Here is an 18,758-nt window from a genome sequence, read left to right as displayed (position 1 = left end):
CAAATCGGTCAAGCCACTGATGAAATTCCCCAATCGAATCCACATAACGTAAGTGACCCCCCTGTTGTGGAACAACGGATGGTACGGTCCAATCTTTCCTCTCCTCACTGTTTTCACTCGGTCCTCCATCTCTTTGCCTTCTCTTCCTTGCCTGGTCTTGAGGACATTCTCAGTTAACGAAGATAAAATTGTAAGCATCTTTTGATATATTTGAGCAAATCCTTCTAATTCAAACCATTTGAGATGGTATGGTATGGCATGCCCATGTTTCTTTTACTCAAATTATTGCAGATTTGGATATGAGGAATTTTACACCTGTGTGACCTACGTTTACATTTAAATTGTAATTTAACTTGCTACGTTGTTATGATTGATTTTTATGAAGACGTGTGTGATATTTGTTTGATTTTTTTGTGACTTCCACGATATCACCTATGACAGTCATGACTTTGGTCCTGACTACTCCTCCATCTTGTTTGCCATTTATAGAACACATGACTCATAATATTTTACACTTTCTTCTTGGGCCTTTCGTGTTAACGAGAGAGAACATAGTTGTGGTTTTGGTTTGATGATGTGATTTTATATTATATAAGAGGGATGAATAGGGAACATATCTGGCCATGACGTAGCTCTTCTCGGGCTACTGTCTACACTAGTTCCTGCTCCCATTTAATTACATGCACATTTTCCCCAGGAGAACTTTAGCAAGCTGTCTTGTAATAAGATAAAGCACTGAATATGTATTTCACCGCTGCTTAAAGCAAATCTGACCTTCTTAAATTCAGAATGTTCCCAACAATGTCACATATTTCCCCAAGGTCAGATTTAAAGATCTATGGTGACACTTGACAGAATTGCAACCATGATGAATATATATACTTTTAAAGCCAACCAGAGCTTCTGTAATCTGTTTGACTCTGTTTCTCTGCAGTAAAGCAGCAGCAGCAGCCGCCGCAGCAGCAGCAGCAGCAGCAGCACCAGTATAAAGCCCACCTTCGCCAGATCTCTCCTGTCCAGACCACCCCTCTGTTCCTGCATGGAGGCCAAGGCCAAGAGCGGGGCCGCCACGCCCAAGGGGGCAGCGGTCAAGGTGGAGAAAAAGGAGCCAGCTGCCCTGCGCAAACCTGACCCTGTCCCAGTGGTGCCCGAGACCGAAAACCTTCCTTTGAAAGATGACAAGGCGGAGACGGAAGCTACGACTGAGGCAGAAGAGGCTGCGACTCCCAGCACAGACTGTCTTGAAAACATGAAACCATTCCTGATTGGCGGCGCCGTGGTTGCAGTGGGTGCCATCTTACTGGGCGTCCTGCTACTAGCAAGGCGAAACTAAACCCTACATTCTCTATAGCTATTTATTGGGTAAATGGATTGAGTCGGTCGCACACTGTCCTTGTAAAGATATAGGTAGGAAGCTACTGTGAATTTTGTGTTGCTCGCTCACTAAACAAGCTTGCCGTGAAAATTGGATTATAAAAAGGATGCCCTTTATGGGACCAAAATATACCAAACAATGCATGAATGTTCTTTATCTCTTCGATTGCTTTTGATTCGTAATAACCCTCTCATGGAAGCACTCACACTGTAGTCCTGAGCCAACATACCTAAATGCTCTCACCTTGTGGAAAAGCTCTAATCTTTTTCCTTTCCATCTAGTGTGCACATTCGGGCACTGACCGAGGCATGCAATATTTGTACATTCTTGCATTAGAAATAATATATGTCACTCTTGATTTTTTTTTACGTTGCTCTTCACAGTTAGTTATGGGTCAAAGAGGGTCATTTCAAAGGGATTATCACATTTCAAGTTAAAAGCAAAACACCTGTTTGGGGAAAAGAAGTGGAGGGAAATTAATGGTCAAATAGTCATACCTGGTAAAAACGGTGTACATACATTATTTTTATTTATAGTGGCTTGACAAGTCAGTAGCCTCTTAGATTAGATGTATTGCTCTGATCTCTGGGAAAATAGTTTGGAAGGTTAAAAACTGAACCTTTAGTCAATTATTTAATTTTTTGTCTAGAATCGTATCCATACAGGCATAGTGGCTACTTCACCCGGACTAAGCCAAGTAGTTGTCCTTAAAACCTCACGTGTATAATGTTGATGAAGATGAGGTACAGATCAATTGCAATTATATGTCTGTATGTGTGTGAATTATATTCACACACACACACACAAACATACACACACGCAAACACACATACGCACACACACACACACACCTGCACGCACACCCACGTACTAGTCTTGGAACCATGCAGCAAGGTGTTATAACACACACACTAAGTGGTCCTTAAAATAGTTTTTAGGGAAAGTTTATCTTATGAAACAATAACAGTATTTGACAGCCCTAGCATAGCATACAGACGTGTAAGGAGACCGTCACCTTATATTGTATAATATAGTATACAGAATTTTAAAAAGTCTCTTTATTTTCATTATTTCAAGAGCGTATAAATGCAATAATTCAGATAGGAATCTCATTTTAGCACAATATTGCTGCAGCAGTTCAAATAGCATTGACGGCAGTGGTGGTGGTCATGATGACATTAACGGTGATTTCCTTATTCTTTATAAATCCCTGCTACCTTTTTCTTCATACATTATCTTTCATCTGCCTTCAAAGCTATTTCATGTACAGAAGTCACCTTGTAATGACTAATATATTAAAGGCAATCGACTACACCAAACAGCTGTTTCTATCAATATAACTTTGTCCACAATTACAAATTACGCATCACAATATAAGGGACAATATGAGGGATGATGCATTTAGAATATTAACAGTTATATATAATATTAAGCTTTATTCATCCATTGCGGAAGAATCTCATACACCGTTCTTACTAATTGAAAGTAATTGGTAAAAATATTTTATTTAAGATGTGAAGAAGACCTAGCTGCCCATTGATTTGGGAAAATCCCAATTTTAGCATATGATAGAAAAGTGATGAATCACCTGGGTTAACTCTGAGGTTGGTAGGATTGTTTTGGCATTAATGTGAATTGTGGTAGAGGAAGCGTGTCTACACTAATGTCAGGAGAAAATAGTAAGCACTATCCAATTTGAAGATTCAGTATGACATAAAATAAAATAGAAAGTTAGGAATTAGATCCAAAGACAAACCTGAATTTACCAAATGGAGTACGTTGTGGAACCTCATTCGTCTAACTGTTATCATAAGTCAAATGGAAATAAATATTAATTAATCTGTTCCTCGCCCTTCGATGCAGAACGGAGAGACAAAAACTATTACAGACTACAAGGCATCCAACATATTAGTGGCAAGTTGCTATTTAAGTAAAAAAATATTTATTCAAAATATACCTTTAAGTAAAAAAATATTTATTCAAAATATACACATATTAAGTTCTCTAAAAGTGACAGTACCGAACATGATGCCAATATTAAAGAATCCATTAAAATACACGTAACAAAAAACCTTTTCCTAACTCCAAACTCAGATCAGCTGGTGGCGGTGTCACGTTAAAATTGTACCGGGGGCGAAAATTGTACCGGCCTACGTCATCGTTTGTTTACATCCTGACAACCTGCCCGGCAACAGACGACGCGATGCAGAAAACATGTTTCCAAACGACGAAATAACATAATACAGATAGCGGATCGCTATCTGTATTATGATAGATAGCGATAACACTTGTTTTTACTTTATATTTGTATTGTATTTAATTGTTTAATCGAAACAATAAAAAAATGTGGCTGCAAAACGGGCGATCGCGTCAAATGACGCGTCAAATGACGCGTCAAATCACGTAGGAAGGTTCTTGAACATTCTAGACTATGAAACCTGCTTAAAACACTCAGTTTACTAGCTAAATTCGATTAAACAATTCAATACAATACAAATATAAAGTAAAAACAAGTGTTATCTAGCGATCCCTTATTTGTATTATGTTTCAAGAACCCTCCTACGTCATTTGACGCGATCGCCCGTTTCGCGGGCAAAACATTTGTCATTTGACGCGATCGCCCGTTTTGCGGGCAAATTTTTTTATTGTTTCGATTAAACAATTAAATACAATACAAATATAAAGTAAAAACAAGTGTTATCGCTATCTATCATAATACAGATAGCGATCCGCTATCTGTATTATGTTATTTCGTCGTTTGGAAACATGTTTTCTGCATCGCGTCGTCTGTTGCCGGGCAGGTTGTCAGGATGTAAACAAACGATGACGTAGGCCGGTACAATTTTCGCCCCCGGTACAATTTTAACGTGACAGCTGTCGTCACCTAATTATTGTTGTTTTTTAACTGCAAATAAATACAAAGCAAGAATATTTTAAAAAATGTCCAATTAATATAGGGAATAGAAATACAGTTATCATTTAATCGGCTGCATCAAGAAATGGTGGTTTTCAGTGTGGGGAAGAAGTGAAGTCAGAGAGGGTGGTGCTTTGTGAATAGACTTTGCAACAGTAAGGCTACTGGTTTAAATAAGACTTTATTTATATTAGGAAAGGCAAATTCACATGTATGCGCACATTGCAATTTAACTGAAAATCAAGAGCATGAAGTTATGCACTGTGTAACTATAATGAAGAAAGGGACATCGGACTACAATGGGATTTTTCAGGGTAAATAGGAGCAAGAAGAGATAAGGTGTTGGAATCACAGAGAAGGGTGGTGGAGGCATTAATAAACACCGGATTATATAATAGAATAAAGTGCTACTCATATTATAGCGTAATGTAAACTAGATCCTGTTCTACATACTCCGGAACGTTAGGTGGCGGTATGCGCCTAATAGTTGATATTCTTAGCTATTAAATAAGCAAAAAAGAAGAAGAAAGGAAAGAAAGTTTTTCTGGAGTGTAGAGAATATAAGACAGAAAGACATGTACTACTTGGTAGACTGTTGGGGCATGGAGTTCAGGCTTTTTCTGTTTTTTCCTTGTTTGGACACTGTGATAACCATAATCTGATCTGGAAATCTAGTTCTACATCGGACCTGTGGAGGGCAGTAATATGCTGGACAGCGTCCAAAATACCGGAAACTGACAAGAAGCAGAAGAAGAAGAAGAAGAAGAAAGGAAGGAAATGCCTTCCGTATTGCGCGGGCGACGCATGCAGACGTATAGCAAAGCATCATTGTAACAAGCGTGGAGGTTCACTATAATAACATTCAATCAAATCCAAACGATAGGTAAGCATCGAAACACACACACACACACACAGATATATATATTCAATCGACTATGTTATATTTAATCACTCCTTTAAACGGCCAGGTATCAAGTAAGATACTGTGGCCAACATAACTAGTTAACGTTAGCTTTATAACTTGTCTACTTATAAACAGTGGCAGTGTGTCAATAGAGGGCGCCGGCCCTCCGTGAAATATTCACTTGAATATATCTGCCAACTATTAATCAATACGAAATAAATCAACAAAAATACACAGCGTTTATCCTCGTTAAATTGTCTGATATACTTGTCACTTCCAGCAACCATTTAAATGCGTCTGCACGTCAATGATTTGGGCTAGGCTAGTTATTGGTCATTCGAGGCCATTCGTTTTTCTTTTTTGTTATCGCCACATGATTGGACAATTCAGCGAATCAATCAAATAGGCTACCTCCCTCAGCAGCATTCGCGCAACACAACTACACGTAGAGAAGAGAGATCGCTAAACAGCAGAGTTGTAAGTAAGCACTTTCCAGCCTTTTCAGTGGAGGAACTGGACTCCCCAAGCAATGTTATACTTAATAGGTAAAAGAATACAGGAAATCAAATTAATTAAATTAAAAAAGAATTATGGGGGGGAAACAAAAATTGTAAACACACACACACACACACACACACACACACACACACACACACACACACACACACACACACACACACACACACACACACACACACACACACACACACACACACACACACACACACACACAGTGCAAGGCAATACATTTGTCATTTCAGATTCAATTAATTTTACAATTTTAGCAATGCTTTGCGCTTTTCATTCAGCGGTCACTTTATTGGTTTCCAACCATTTACTTTTTCTTAAATGGTGTGCATGTTTACACTGTTTACTCCTTTCAGACTTTTGAACTTTTGTTCAAATCCCTTCACTTGATTCATGCCATTTAACGTTTCTTTGTCTTAATCTATGTGGCTTTATTAAAAAATATTTTCAACCTCACTTTGTACTACAGCACTGTAGTTGCATGGCATTTTCTGCAGGAAGTGCATTTTCTAGTTTCATTTTATATACAACCAAATAATTATTTAATGCAAAAAGCGTTAACGTAATTCTTAAACCACCAGATGTAGGATGTTTCTACCATGGATATTAAAATGTCTGAACTGTAGAGCAGAATGAACCGTGCAAGCTACCCGAGGAATCTCTCGCCGATTGGTCCGGTTCGGACTCAAAGTTAACTTGAAGCTTAGCAGGATGGATTGTCGCAGGAAAGTAATTGCGCACGGTTACCTTTCCCCACCTTGTGAGAATAATCATAGCACCATCTGTATCTACAACAACATCTAATTTGTAAAAGGTGTTCTCCCACCACTGGTAGTCACATGTTAATGCATACATTTGTTGCTTCCCAGGCATTAACGATGATTATTCCAGTTCGATGCTTCACTTGTGGAAAGATTGTGGGTAACAAGTGGGAAGCGTACCTTGGCCTTCTTCAAGCCGAGTATACCGAAGGGTGAGTTACTTTATGAGATCATGTCCATTAATTGATAACACATTTTCATTTAAAATGTCTAACTTCTTTTATTCTCCCTTTCTTTGAAGTGATGCTCTTGATGCTCTGGGCTTGAAGAGGTACTGTTGTCGGAGGATGCTCCTTGCTCACGTGGATCTTATTGAGAAGTTGCTGAATTACGCTCCACTAGAAAAGTGATGTTACCCCTTCCATCGTAAAAGGAAAACTATCAACGGACTGACTCCAAGTTGTGACACCACTACCAGCATGTAGACTGTGGCTATATAACAGTGATGATGGGGCAAACACCTGTGTTCAAAGTGGGAAGCCTTGATATAGCAAATGTAAAATATCAAACTAGACTTTTCTTAATAAAATGAACAACGTTTCTCAATTTCATATTGTTTTTATCAAATGGTTTCAAGAGTCCCCCCCCCCCCCCCCGTTTATTTAATATGGAGCGGGTTCGATAACTGAACAGAGCGTCATTGAGGCCTTTTCATAAACAACCAAGTTGGCTGCCGCTGATGTGTAAAGTTTTGTTGCTCTGACTGGTTTTAGGTCGGTCCAATTCGCAGTTGATAACGGCCCTTGGATATGAATTCAAAAATGAACTCTGATGTTCCAGACTTGTATGTATTTGAAAAATGGTTTGGCGATGTCAGGCACATTGGTCTGGATCTGCTTTACTTTATTTTGTGTATCACTCTTACCCAGGAAAAAATACAAAATACTTAAAAAATACTCTTTCAAAGAAAACAACATTCACAATTAGACAAAAAGTGACAAGTCAACTCTGGCGTTCTTCACGTAGAACTCTAGTTACATTCCTAATTCAAGTTCTATTTCATTCTTTCTTACTGCCAGAGGTGGTTCATATGCACCTGGATGACGTATCACAGTTCACAAGAAGCTATACTCACCCCCTGTGTAGCAAGAAAACAATGCATCAGACTGCAAAAACAGCAATCCCCTCATAATTATGGGGCTCTTAATTGCTTATTTGTGAGGAAGGCTCAAATGCTGCCAAGCTAAAAGGCTGGTTAGAATAACCATGGGGTTGGAATGCTGGAATAGGCCAGGGTGCTCCCTATGTGCTAGAAGGAAGACTTTTAAAGACAGCAAATGGTGGCTTCGATAGAATCCCCAGCATCAGTTTCCCAGGATGGTATGATTCAAATCTGTGAAGGCCACATTTGCTGAACTCCCTTCTGGAAGCGGCTTACAAAGCCTTGTGAGCCAATGTTCTCATTAGTCTCAGTCAAAACCTTGATGTGACCATGGAAATGGTAGCCAGCATCATTGATCTAGGTCTTGCCAAGAGCAGTGATCGACTGAGGTTGGGTGCCAGATACTGCCTTCCAGGAGGGGCCGTGGAGAAGAGAAACCCCTTTCTGGTCAGTTGGGGGCTGCCAATAGCAGTCTGTGATTCGCTCTGGTCATCCTGTGAAGGGTGGGTAGAATTAAAGTAATTTAACTTTCTAATCAGTTGCTAATGGTATTGCTATATAAAATACTGACAAGTGAAAAGACTGGTGCATTTATATTAAACACGAATATCAAAACATTTAAGCAAACATTTTTCTTTTTTCTTCAAATTAAGCAGGCGCCTGCTTAATTTGTCTGTGAAGAACTCATCTGTATTCTGATAGAATTCTAAATGAGGAAGGCATGTCCTGCAACTTGCCTTTCAAAACTATCAGTGATAATACCTTCTAGTGATATTTATGCATTATTGTCTGGATAGGGTGACTTTACTAGGGTGGGCTCATTAAATAACTGAGTATGATTCAACAAATCACGAAATATAAGGAGGAATTGCTATTCAATTGTATCTGTCATTAAACTAGACTGCATTTGCACCCTCCCCATGTACAATTTTTTACGTTTAAAATGTAATGATACGTATTTTATATTTGCTTTGGCTTTCCTAGTTTTGGCCGTTTATGCACACTGTAGCAGTGATGTGGCTCAGAGAATAATCTTCCACGTCACAAGGAAGTACTCGAGCACTCGACAGTGAATCCCATATCCATCGTATTTTCACAGATGTAGGTGGAATAGTGAAACATCCAATCGTATTTGCCGGGATACGAAACTAACACAGGTAAATCACTCTATTTTGATGTATTTACTTGTGGCCAATGTCTGGTTTTATCATGAATAATATTGCCCTGCATTGCATTATTAACGCACGTCAACGTTTAAGCTAACCCTTGCTAGCTAGTTTAGCGTAATGTCATCAAACGCTATTCCTCAGGTTGCGACGTGTCGCCAACAAATCAGATTTAATGTTTATGATTTAATCTAACTTTTGTGGGATTGTATGCATATATTGGAAGCCAGTAGTTGACTCTATGTATGTAAGACGTGATAGCTGTATAGCGCTAGTGCTTTGCCTTTTTGGTAGAAGTTGTCAAGTAATTTTGGGGCACAACGTACCTGTCTGCTGTGAGTCGTAATTGGACACAATGTTGGACATAGCCAACTCCAATTCGTAAAGATGCCTCGACCCTAAACAACACTCGAGACTCTCTTTGCATGTACACCCACAACCCGTCTCTATGTGGACATTTCGTTACGTGTACATTTCGTTTTCAAGATAAAATAATTGCTAGATACATTTCGTCCGATATTATTAGGCCTTTGCACTGGTTATACTATGACCAGTTGACGTGTGTTGTGTGTGTGTATTATATAAATGTATCATATAGTGTCTGTTGTTTTTTATCACATGAACTGTCTTATCCGTTTCTACTGCTCAACGATTGTATGATGTTATGTCTCTTACAGATTTTAAGAAGGTGACATTCACTAGGATTCTTCAAAGAGTGACGAAAAACTACCGGCGCAATGACGGCTGCAGAGAACGTTTGTTATACTCTGATCAACGTTCCAAATGATTCGGAGCCCCCATCTGAAATCAGCCTAAAAACTGATCTAGGTAACTAAGTGCAGAAGGGTTGATTCCCTGTTCATAGAAAAACTTAAAAAAAGATATCGAGATATACATTTCATGTAGTTTACATCATAGACATACCTTATTATATCACTGATTATAATTTCATTGTTGTCAACAGAAAAGGGGGAAATCAAGTCTAAGACAGAAGCTCTTAAAAAGGTGATCATCATGATATTGAATGGCGAGAAGTTGCCAGGACTGCTGATGACCATCATCCGCTTTGTCCTGCCGCTTCAAGATCACACAATCAAGAAGCTTCTGCTGGTTTTTTGGGAAATTGTCCCAAAGACAACAACAGATGGAAAGCTGCTGCAGGAAATGATTCTGGTCTGTGACGCCTACAGAAAGGTAGGTTTGACAGTGGGATTAATATATCCTCTTGACGCTACTGAATGATACGTATCTGAATGGACAGCCACCCCAAAAAGTATGAACTTTTTGCACTATGTCACATTACTTTCCATGAATAGAAATCCTCCGGAACCATTTTCACTCTTCACTCAATGATGTAATGGCTACTGGGCTTGTTTTATGCCCATGCACATACCCTCAGTCACTTGATGTTACTTGCTATTTCCTTTTGGTGGTGGACTCTCAAATTAACCTAAACATTTGAAAATTACACTTTTTCTCCAAGTGAAAGTCAAAACGTACCCTGTGCCAAACTTGTGTACGTTCTTAAACGGCCTCCTAATTACCCCTGCAGGACCTGCAGCACCCCAATGAGTTCATCCGGGGCTCCACCCTGCGCTTCCTCTGCAAACTGAAGGAGTCTGAGTTGCTGGAGCCACTAATGCCAGCCATCCGTGCCTGCTTGGAGCACAGACACAGCTATGTGCGACGCAATGCTGTCCTGGCCATCTACACTATCTACAGGTGCCACAGATCACACCGTTTTATAATCTCTCATTGCTAAGAGTTATTTTTTAAAGAAACTATTTTATATTTGTTTGTAGTTGTGTATTAATGGCATCAACTGTATTCCTAGCTGCATGAATTACATACATTTACCCCATGCAGTATTTAAGTTCATATTTTGAACACCCTATATACATATATAGGGTGTTTACCTAATATATATATATATATATATATATATATATTTTTTTTTAATATAATTCTAATGACATTATTATGCTTTATTTTTGCTCAGGAATTTTGAGAATCTCATACCTGATGCTCCCGAGTTAATCCATGATTTCCTTGTAAATGAGAAGGATGCCAGCTGTAAAAGAAATGCCTTCATGATGCTAATTCATGCTGACCAGGTATGTAATCACGGCCCCTTTTTCCCCGCTGTGGTTCGTATAAAGACATGGTAGTTGGCTTTTGCTGATGTTGAACCCTGTGTATAATTGGTTCTGCAGGACAGAGCTCTGGATTACCTCAGCACCTGTATCGACCAAGTTCACACTTTTGGTGATATTCTCCAGCTGGTTATTGTGGAGCTGATATACAAAGTGAGTCCAACCCCATCATCTTATTTACAGACTCAACAAGGCTGTGTAGGGTTGACACCATTTTTGTGTTTTTTCCCGTTTCTGTCTCCCCTTCGCCAGGTGTGTCACGCTAACCCCTCAGAGCGCGCCCGCTTCATCCGTTGCATCTACAACCTGCTGCAGTCTTCCAGTCCGGCCGTCAAGTATGAGGCTGCAGGCACACTCGTCACCCTGTCCAGTGCCCCAACAGCCGTTAAGGTATACTACTGTCTGGTACTCAGTGAATGAGAAGTAAGCCATGTACAAATAAGCCCAATGTATCCTGTTTACTTAAGAAACAGGATTGCTTTGAAGCTAGCAGCTCTGTGGACTTGACTCTGGTTTCCCCGGCTCCAGGCTGCCGCCCAGTGCTACATTGACTTGATCATCAAGGAAAGTGACAACAACGTGAAGCTGATTGTGCTCGACCGTCTCATCGAGCTGAAGGAGCATCCCACTCACGAGCGCGTGCTCCAGGTGAATGAGGCGGTGATTTGGTCGTTGATTTTATTTTATTTCATAGTCAACTATTAAAAGGCAATTAATGCAAATATACTTCTTAAAGTGGTGAATAAATCTTGTAGGGTTTTAATTAGACTTAAAAAATAACTTCAATTTGTATGGTATATTGACATTGGAGATGGTACATAGAGTGTTAAACAAATGCTAATAATCTTAATGATGAATCATTAGATCATTATAAAGCTAAATGTAGTGAAGCTATGTCAAATATGAATGCTTTAATCCACAGGACCTTGTAATGGACATCTTGCGCGTCCTTGCCACCCCAGACCTGGAGGTGAAAAAAAAGACCTTACAGCTGGCATTGGACTTGGTCTCTTCCCGCAATGTTGAAGAGGTGAGCTTAGTTTGTTAACACAATGTTGAAGAGGTGAGTTTAGTTTGTTAACGCAATGTTGAAGAGGTGAGTTTAGTTTGTTAACGCAATGTTGAAGAGGTGAGTTTGGTCAGTTTATTTCTGCAGTGGCAATCTACAAAATTCGGATTTGAAATTGTCAGACACTTTTTTTACTTTTTACTTCTGCTCGCTGAGTTTGTGCTTGCTGTTAATCACCATTAAGCGCTTCCAGCGCAGCACCGCCTACAGCGACATGAATGGTCCAAACAATTGAAGTGAATGAAAAATATATGCCCCGTTGCCCCAGATTTCACGCTTAGGTTAATTATCAGAAGTCTGATTTGTGAGACAACGTTATTTAAGAAATCGTTGGAAGAGGTGAGTTTAGTAAGGCTTAAATTCTACTCCTGCTCCGCAGCACGTAAGCAAACGTCCGCATTGTATGTCTGCGTCAAATGTTGAGGAGTTAGCTGTGTTTTACATTGAACTGTAAATCCAGATTTAGTTAACACGGGCCACCTATGTAAGCTCCCATCATTTTCTGTTCCAACGTAAACACTGCAATAAATAAAGGCATCTTATTCCTGCTTCTTTTTCAGTTGGTGATAGTGTTGAAGAAGGAGGTGATAAAGACCAACAACGTAACCGAGCACGAGGACACGGATAAATACAGACAGTTGTTGGTCCGCACTCTCCATTCTTGTAGTGTGCGCTTCCCAGACATGGCCGCCAATGTCATTCCAGTGGTGAGTTTGCGTCATTCTTTTTGTCTCAATGTAACACAGCCAAATACTATGGTGTTCTGCTGTAAATTGTTCAATTTTCATGGCTCTGTAACTTAACCATGTTGAACTCATGAGAACCTATTTTTTATAGGGTTAAAAATGAACACGTTTGGATTAATTTAATTATTATAAATTTACCGTGTATACGGCCTACTCATTCAAAACAAATTGTTACTCCACTTGCCCGGTACATGAAAAAAAAGGCATGTGCCTGAATATCTCCTTGCAACCAATCTTGCACCCCACAGCTGATGGAGTTCCTGAGTGACACCAATGAGGCCGCGGCGGCCGACGTGCTGGAGTTTGTACGAGAGGCCATTCAGAGGTTCGAGAGCCTGAGGCCCCTCATCATTGAGAAGATGCTGGAAGTCTTCCACGCAATCAAAACTGTCAAGTAAGGCCGCACAAGAACCTGGCTTGGATTACCATCACATAACAGCCCAGCATTCCCCGTTTTGTTTGTACTGGTCCATATAATAGTCATTTTATACTATGTATACTATATTGGCCATTCAAGACTGCCCCTCATAATGCAAGCTATTTATATAAAAAACTGTTGCACATAATAAATGAACATAAATGTCACTTTAAAGAAAGGCTTCAATGTTAAATTGTTTTGCAATTAGCCTCCTAAAACTTTCCGGCCCAAAGACAATTTTTGCTGGCTCTCACTCAAAGTTGTAATACTCTGTTAGAAAATAACCCAAAGACTTCTTGGTTGACTTTTTTTTTAAATGTACATTGTTTAATACAAATGTAACAAACTTTCCCCTAATGACCTCCATCTCTTTACAACAATATCTGGCACCACCTGCCAATGACAGGCTGAAGCTGCCAATGCTTTGTGCTTAGAGGATTTCGATTTTAAAACATGTTTTTATTACACGTTGTGTGTGCAGAATCTACCGAGGTGCTCTGTGGATCCTGGGCGAGTACTGCAGCACCAAGGACGATATCCAGAGTGTGATGACGGAGGTCCGCAGGTCGTTGGGCGAGGTGTGTTTCATTTCCTGCCCCCCCACCCAAACAAAAAGAACACAAGGTGCAATTCCCACACTGTCGGTGCCAGCTTCTGTGGCCTGAGCTGTGCCTGTGTTGTTCAGATCCCCATCGTGGAGAACGAGATCAAGAGAGAGTCTGGAGAGGTGAAGGCTGAGGAGGAGGTGAGCGCAGCTCCTGCCCAGAAGCTGGTGACGGAGATGGGCACCTACGTGACCCAGAGTGCCCTCAGTTCATCACGGCCCTCTAAAAAAGAGGAGGACAGGTCGGTGCCATTACTACCACAGTACACACCTTTTGTTTTATTGGATACCCGACCCGTTGATTGGATATGATGTTTTGGTGGGTTTGTTGTGTGACGGCACTTGTATTGTTTCAGGCCCCCTCTCAGAGGCTTCTTGATGGATGGGGACTTCTATGTGGCAGCCTCTCTGGCCACCACCCTGACCAAATTGGCCTTGCGCTACGTCATCATTGTTCAAGACAAAAAGAAACAAAACGTATGTTCAATTATTGTCTTTATTTACCTTTTCAACAGTGACTTAAAGGTGCTGTAGGTATGATTTTAAGAGCAATAATTTGAGTGTAATCTGTAAAATACCAGTCATCCATCTATTTGTGAGTGAAATACTTTGTGAGAATATTTATTTTTGTTGACTACCTGCCTCTGTCTGAAACAATTAGGATACGAGAATTCTTCTTGCTTTTTTATGACCAATTGGCATCTCTTCCCTGATTGGTACTTGGTAATTGGTATGTTAATGGCAGAGAAGAGTAGAGAGGGGGATGCGCTTCTTCAAATCTTACCTACTGCAGCTTTAAATACCAACATTGAGCACAAGGAAAGTTACATATCATCCAACATTCTGTCCTCTCTGTTGCATTGCTGCTGCTTCACGGCAAGCATTTTGGTTTATTTCTTGAAGACTCAATGCTGTTTGTATTGTCTATCTGCAGTCGTTCATTGCCGAATCCATGCTCATCATGGTCACGGTGTTGCACTTGGGCAAGTCCTCGCTGCCCAAGAAGCCAATCACAGATGACGACGTGGAGCGCATCTCGCTCTGCCTCAAGGTGTTGTCAGAGTGCTCGCCGCTCATGAATGACATCTTCAACAAGGAGTGCCGTAAATCGCTGTCTCACATGCTCACAGTCCGGCTGGAGGAGGAGAAACTGTCCCAGAAGGTACTACCCACATAAGTTGATTATTGGCAAAAGCAAGTTCTGATCACTCATTGAATCTCCTTTTAAGACAGACTACAGACATTACAAAGATTGATCCAATCTTGTCAAATCTGATGGTCAAGGATTTGTAACACTTAACTAGACCCATAGTTTATTTTGTTTTAGGAACAACGACCATGAGTCTGTAATCCAAATGTTTTTCCCTTCTTGCCATCCACAGAAAGAGTCTGAGAAGCGCAACGTTGCGGTGCAGGCAGACGACCCCATCTCCTTCATGCAGCTGACGGCCAAGAACGAGATGACCTCCAAGGATGACCAGTTCCAGCTCAGCCTGCTGGCTGCCATGGGCAACACTCAGAGGAAAGAGGCTGCCGATCCCCTGGCCTCCAAGCTCAACAAGGTACAGCTTGAGAGCAAGCTAATTCTCCCACGCACTCATATTATGCAGGATCATTATAAGATCGATTTTTAGATTTGCTTATATTTATTGTTCTAAGATTCTTAAACAATTCTAACACGGCACACAGGTACACAGTGAAGGCCGTCAGGTATTTATTAGAAAATAAATCTGCTGGTCTGCATTAGATGCATGCTTTTATTGGTATTCAAAGCAGCCAACCAAAACTGCTGTTCTCTTCCTAACTCGCGTCTGTGGTAAGGCTGTTGTCTATTGGTGTGAAGAAATCTATTTTAGTGAAACTAAAAACCCATGAGGTGTCTGCTTAATATCAGTGTTTGCAACCATTGAACATTTGGCTCATTCAATGTGACATACATATACCAGCAGATGGTGCTAAAGTGAATATTTTCTCATTATCAACCAAAATTGTAGACCCCTCAAAAAAAAAATCTGTTTGTATTTTTGGAAATTGTGCATGCATGCTTCAGTTAACAAACAAACAGATTAAAACAAAATTGTCTCTATTCCAGGTGACCCAGCTCACAGGCTTTTCAGATCCTGTCTACGCCGAGGCCTACGTTCATGTTAACCAGTATGACATTGTGCTGGACGTACTGGTGGTCAACCAAACCAGTGATACTTTACAAAACTGCACCCTTGAGCTGGCTACTTTAGGTGAGAAACCACTTGCTTTACATATTTTTTTACCTCCTCAAGCCTGGGATGACTCATGACGTTTAAACAGTGTGACTTCGTTGCCATGGATATCCGTGACAACGCACAAAGCTTCATGTTGCTTCTTTTCCAACCCACAGGGGACCTCAAGTTGGTGGAGAAGCCGTCCCCTCTGACGCTTGCCCCCCACGACTTTGCCAACATCAAGGCTAATGTCAAGGTGGCTTCTACTGAAAATGGCATTATATTCGGCAACATTGGTAAGAGAACATGACTTGGAACACCAAAGTATCATGCAGGTCATACTGTTAAAGTATCATGAAAGAAACAACAACACACACACACACTTGACAAAGAGAAGATATGTTCTCATTGGTTTGTGGGTACTCTCAAACTTTCTTTGTCTCTAGTGTACGACGTGTCCGGTGCAGCGAGTGACAGGAACTGCGTGGTCCTCAGCGATATCCACATCGACATCATGGACTACATCCAGCCAGCATCCTGCACCGACGCAGAGTTCAGACAGATGTGGGCCGAGTTCGAGTGGGAGAACAAGGTATACGGTCCAAGGGATACCGCCTTTTTCCATGCAGACTGGTCGAGATCTAATTGTTCAGAATCCCACCCTCGCAGATGCGGTCGGTATATCTCTTATCGCATGTTGCAGAAACATAGGCCACGCCTTTCCAACCTTCCCGCCATTTTGTTTTAGGTGACGGTGAACACCAACATCACGGACCTCAACGAGTACCTCCAGCACATCCTGGGCTCCACCAACATGAAGTGCCTCACCCCCGAAAAGGTCATTGCACGGCGAGCGTAGATGGACTAAGATTACGTGAAGGCAAAGGTCACTTATGCCGTCTTAATGAGCGTCCCGTCAACCTTTGGGAAGGAAATGCTGTCTAGCAATCAACGGGAGGTGCTCGACAGCCTGGCTCCAGCCTAACCAATGTTAACGGCGGTGCTTAAATTGTCGCGTCAACACATGGCCTCCACTAATACAGGATGACATCCTTCTTGGCACATTGACTGTGCAATGTGCATTCAATGTGAAAAGAAGGGAGTTGGGAGCACACATAAATTCAGTTTGACACCACACTGATGGCGACACAGAGCAGCCTATTCCCCCGGAGCCCCCCCGAGAGCAGACGCGCATGATCCATCTTGCTGTATGTTCTCATGCCTTACTTTGTTTCCCCTCTCGTACCTGTAGGCACTTTCTGGCTTCTGTGGCTTCATGGCGGCTAACCTGTATGCTCGCTCCATCTTTGGAGAGGACGCCTTGGCCAACGTCAGCATAGAGAAGCCCATCCACCTGGGACCAGACGCGCCCGTCACCGGACACATCCGCATCAGAGCCAAAAGCCAGGTGAGGGTTGCAGAGTCCTCCCTTATTATCAAACCCCTTCAATCGATGCCTTCCAGGCGAGGGTTTGTTTGTGTGGCGTAATGCTAATGTCCTTCATCTTTCTTCCTCTCTCCTTCTCTAGGGGATGGCTTTGAGTCTGGGCGACAAGATCAATCTCTCCCAGAAGAAGACGTCTGTCTGAAAAAGCCAGGCCTGCTGAATCCTCCATTCCTTCTGGATTCAGTGCTCCTCATTTACCACCCCTTGATCATAGTGAAGTAAGAGTTAAAGACGTGCTCATTGATCTTTGCCGTTTCCACTTTATTTCTCCCCTCTCTGCCGTATGTTAACTCTTTATTATCTTACACCAAGTTATGTCCCTTGCCCTGTCCTGCCTGTAATTTTCAATAAACATATATATTTAAAAAAGTATTACTAGTGCTTTAAGGCCTCCTACTAATAATTCAACACTGAGTTTTTGTTGTGTTCTATTACACACTGTCTCACTGTTAACATTGGTGTCTTAATTTGTATCAAAGACAATTAAGGGAGGATTAAGGACAGATTGGTCACTGAATTGATAAAATATTGGTTAATATGGCTGTGCTACCTGCCAAGAAAGCAAGTTGACATGTATACTTTAACACTCATTAAACATATTTAAAAACATTTAAAACCTCTTACAGATGTACCAACAACATTTCCAACCTTGCAAACAGCAATGCAGCCCATAATGCTAATGATGCCGGCTTAATGCATATCTGACACCAGTAATGTAGCGTGCTATTATCTAGATATGCTTGTGAGAAGGGTACCGCTAATAGATTTTCAAAGAGTTGTCATCGTAGGACAAACGCATCTGTCAATCATAATTAGTTCAAATGTAGCAGTGAATGATTTAAATATATTTTCTAGTGTAAAGTAATAAATCAGGGTCCTTTTTCATAACTTCTGTAAAGCAGTGCTGCCTTAAATTCCATTGGTGAATTATTATGAATCCTTAATTATGAGTGTTTAGCCATAAGTCCTCATGCATAATGATTTCTGCGCTCCAATAGGAAGCTTTGGGGCTCTTGACGGATGATGAGTATTGTATACATTTTTAATAATAAAATAAATGTTTTAATATTTAGATTGACGTAACTTACAAATGCAGCCAATACTTTTTCAAAACTTGTGTTTCTATGTCTCAAAACACTTTTTTTCCGAGATCTCTATGAATTGGATTACCAAATGAATACATTTTTGGTAATTACCAAAAATAAAGATCGGATATCATTGATATTAGAGGATATTTCGGTTTGTATTACAAATAATGACTTCATACTAAAAAATAAGCTTTCCTTCCCGTTAAGGCAAACTCTTAAAAT

General features: G+C 40.7%; 2 protein-coding genes across 2 annotated transcripts; both read left to right on the top strand.

Annotated features, from left to right (window-relative positions):
• Positions 1-5,023: 5,023 nt before the first annotated feature.
• Positions 5,024-7,093, top strand: polr2l (RNA polymerase II, I and III subunit L). Its single transcript, XM_056607859.1, has 3 exons — positions 5,024-5,172; positions 6,591-6,694; positions 6,784-7,093. Exons 2-3 carry the CDS (start codon positions 6,600-6,602, stop codon positions 6,890-6,892), a joined length of 204 nt encoding a protein of 67 aa, XP_056463834.1. The 5' UTR covers positions 5,024-5,172; positions 6,591-6,599; the 3' UTR covers positions 6,893-7,093.
• A 1,550-nt stretch (positions 7,094-8,643) lies between these two features.
• On the top strand, positions 8,644-18,613 carry copb1 (COPI coat complex subunit beta 1). The gene is made up of 22 exons (XM_056607927.1): positions 8,644-8,801; positions 9,488-9,638; positions 9,775-10,004; positions 10,363-10,532; positions 10,810-10,924; positions 11,024-11,116; positions 11,216-11,353; positions 11,492-11,611; positions 11,886-11,993; positions 12,593-12,739; positions 13,027-13,172; positions 13,678-13,774; positions 13,882-14,042; positions 14,157-14,277; positions 14,735-14,962; positions 15,183-15,362; positions 15,893-16,037; positions 16,178-16,297; positions 16,448-16,593; positions 16,750-16,839; positions 17,254-17,409; positions 17,531-18,613. Exons 2-22 carry the CDS (start codon positions 9,548-9,550, stop codon positions 17,588-17,590), a joined length of 2,862 nt encoding a protein of 953 aa, XP_056463902.1. The 5' UTR covers positions 8,644-8,801; positions 9,488-9,547; the 3' UTR covers positions 17,591-18,613.
• Positions 18,614-18,758: the final 145 nt, after the last annotated feature.

Source organism: Gadus chalcogrammus, chromosome 14 (genome assembly GCF_026213295.1).
Source record: "Gadus chalcogrammus isolate NIFS_2021 chromosome 14, NIFS_Gcha_1.0, whole genome shotgun sequence".
In the NCBI taxonomy this organism is placed as follows: domain Eukaryota; kingdom Metazoa; phylum Chordata; class Actinopteri; order Gadiformes; family Gadidae; genus Gadus; species Gadus chalcogrammus.
Note: the sequence above shows the minus strand (reverse complement) of the source record. Positions and strands in the feature narration are given on the sequence as shown.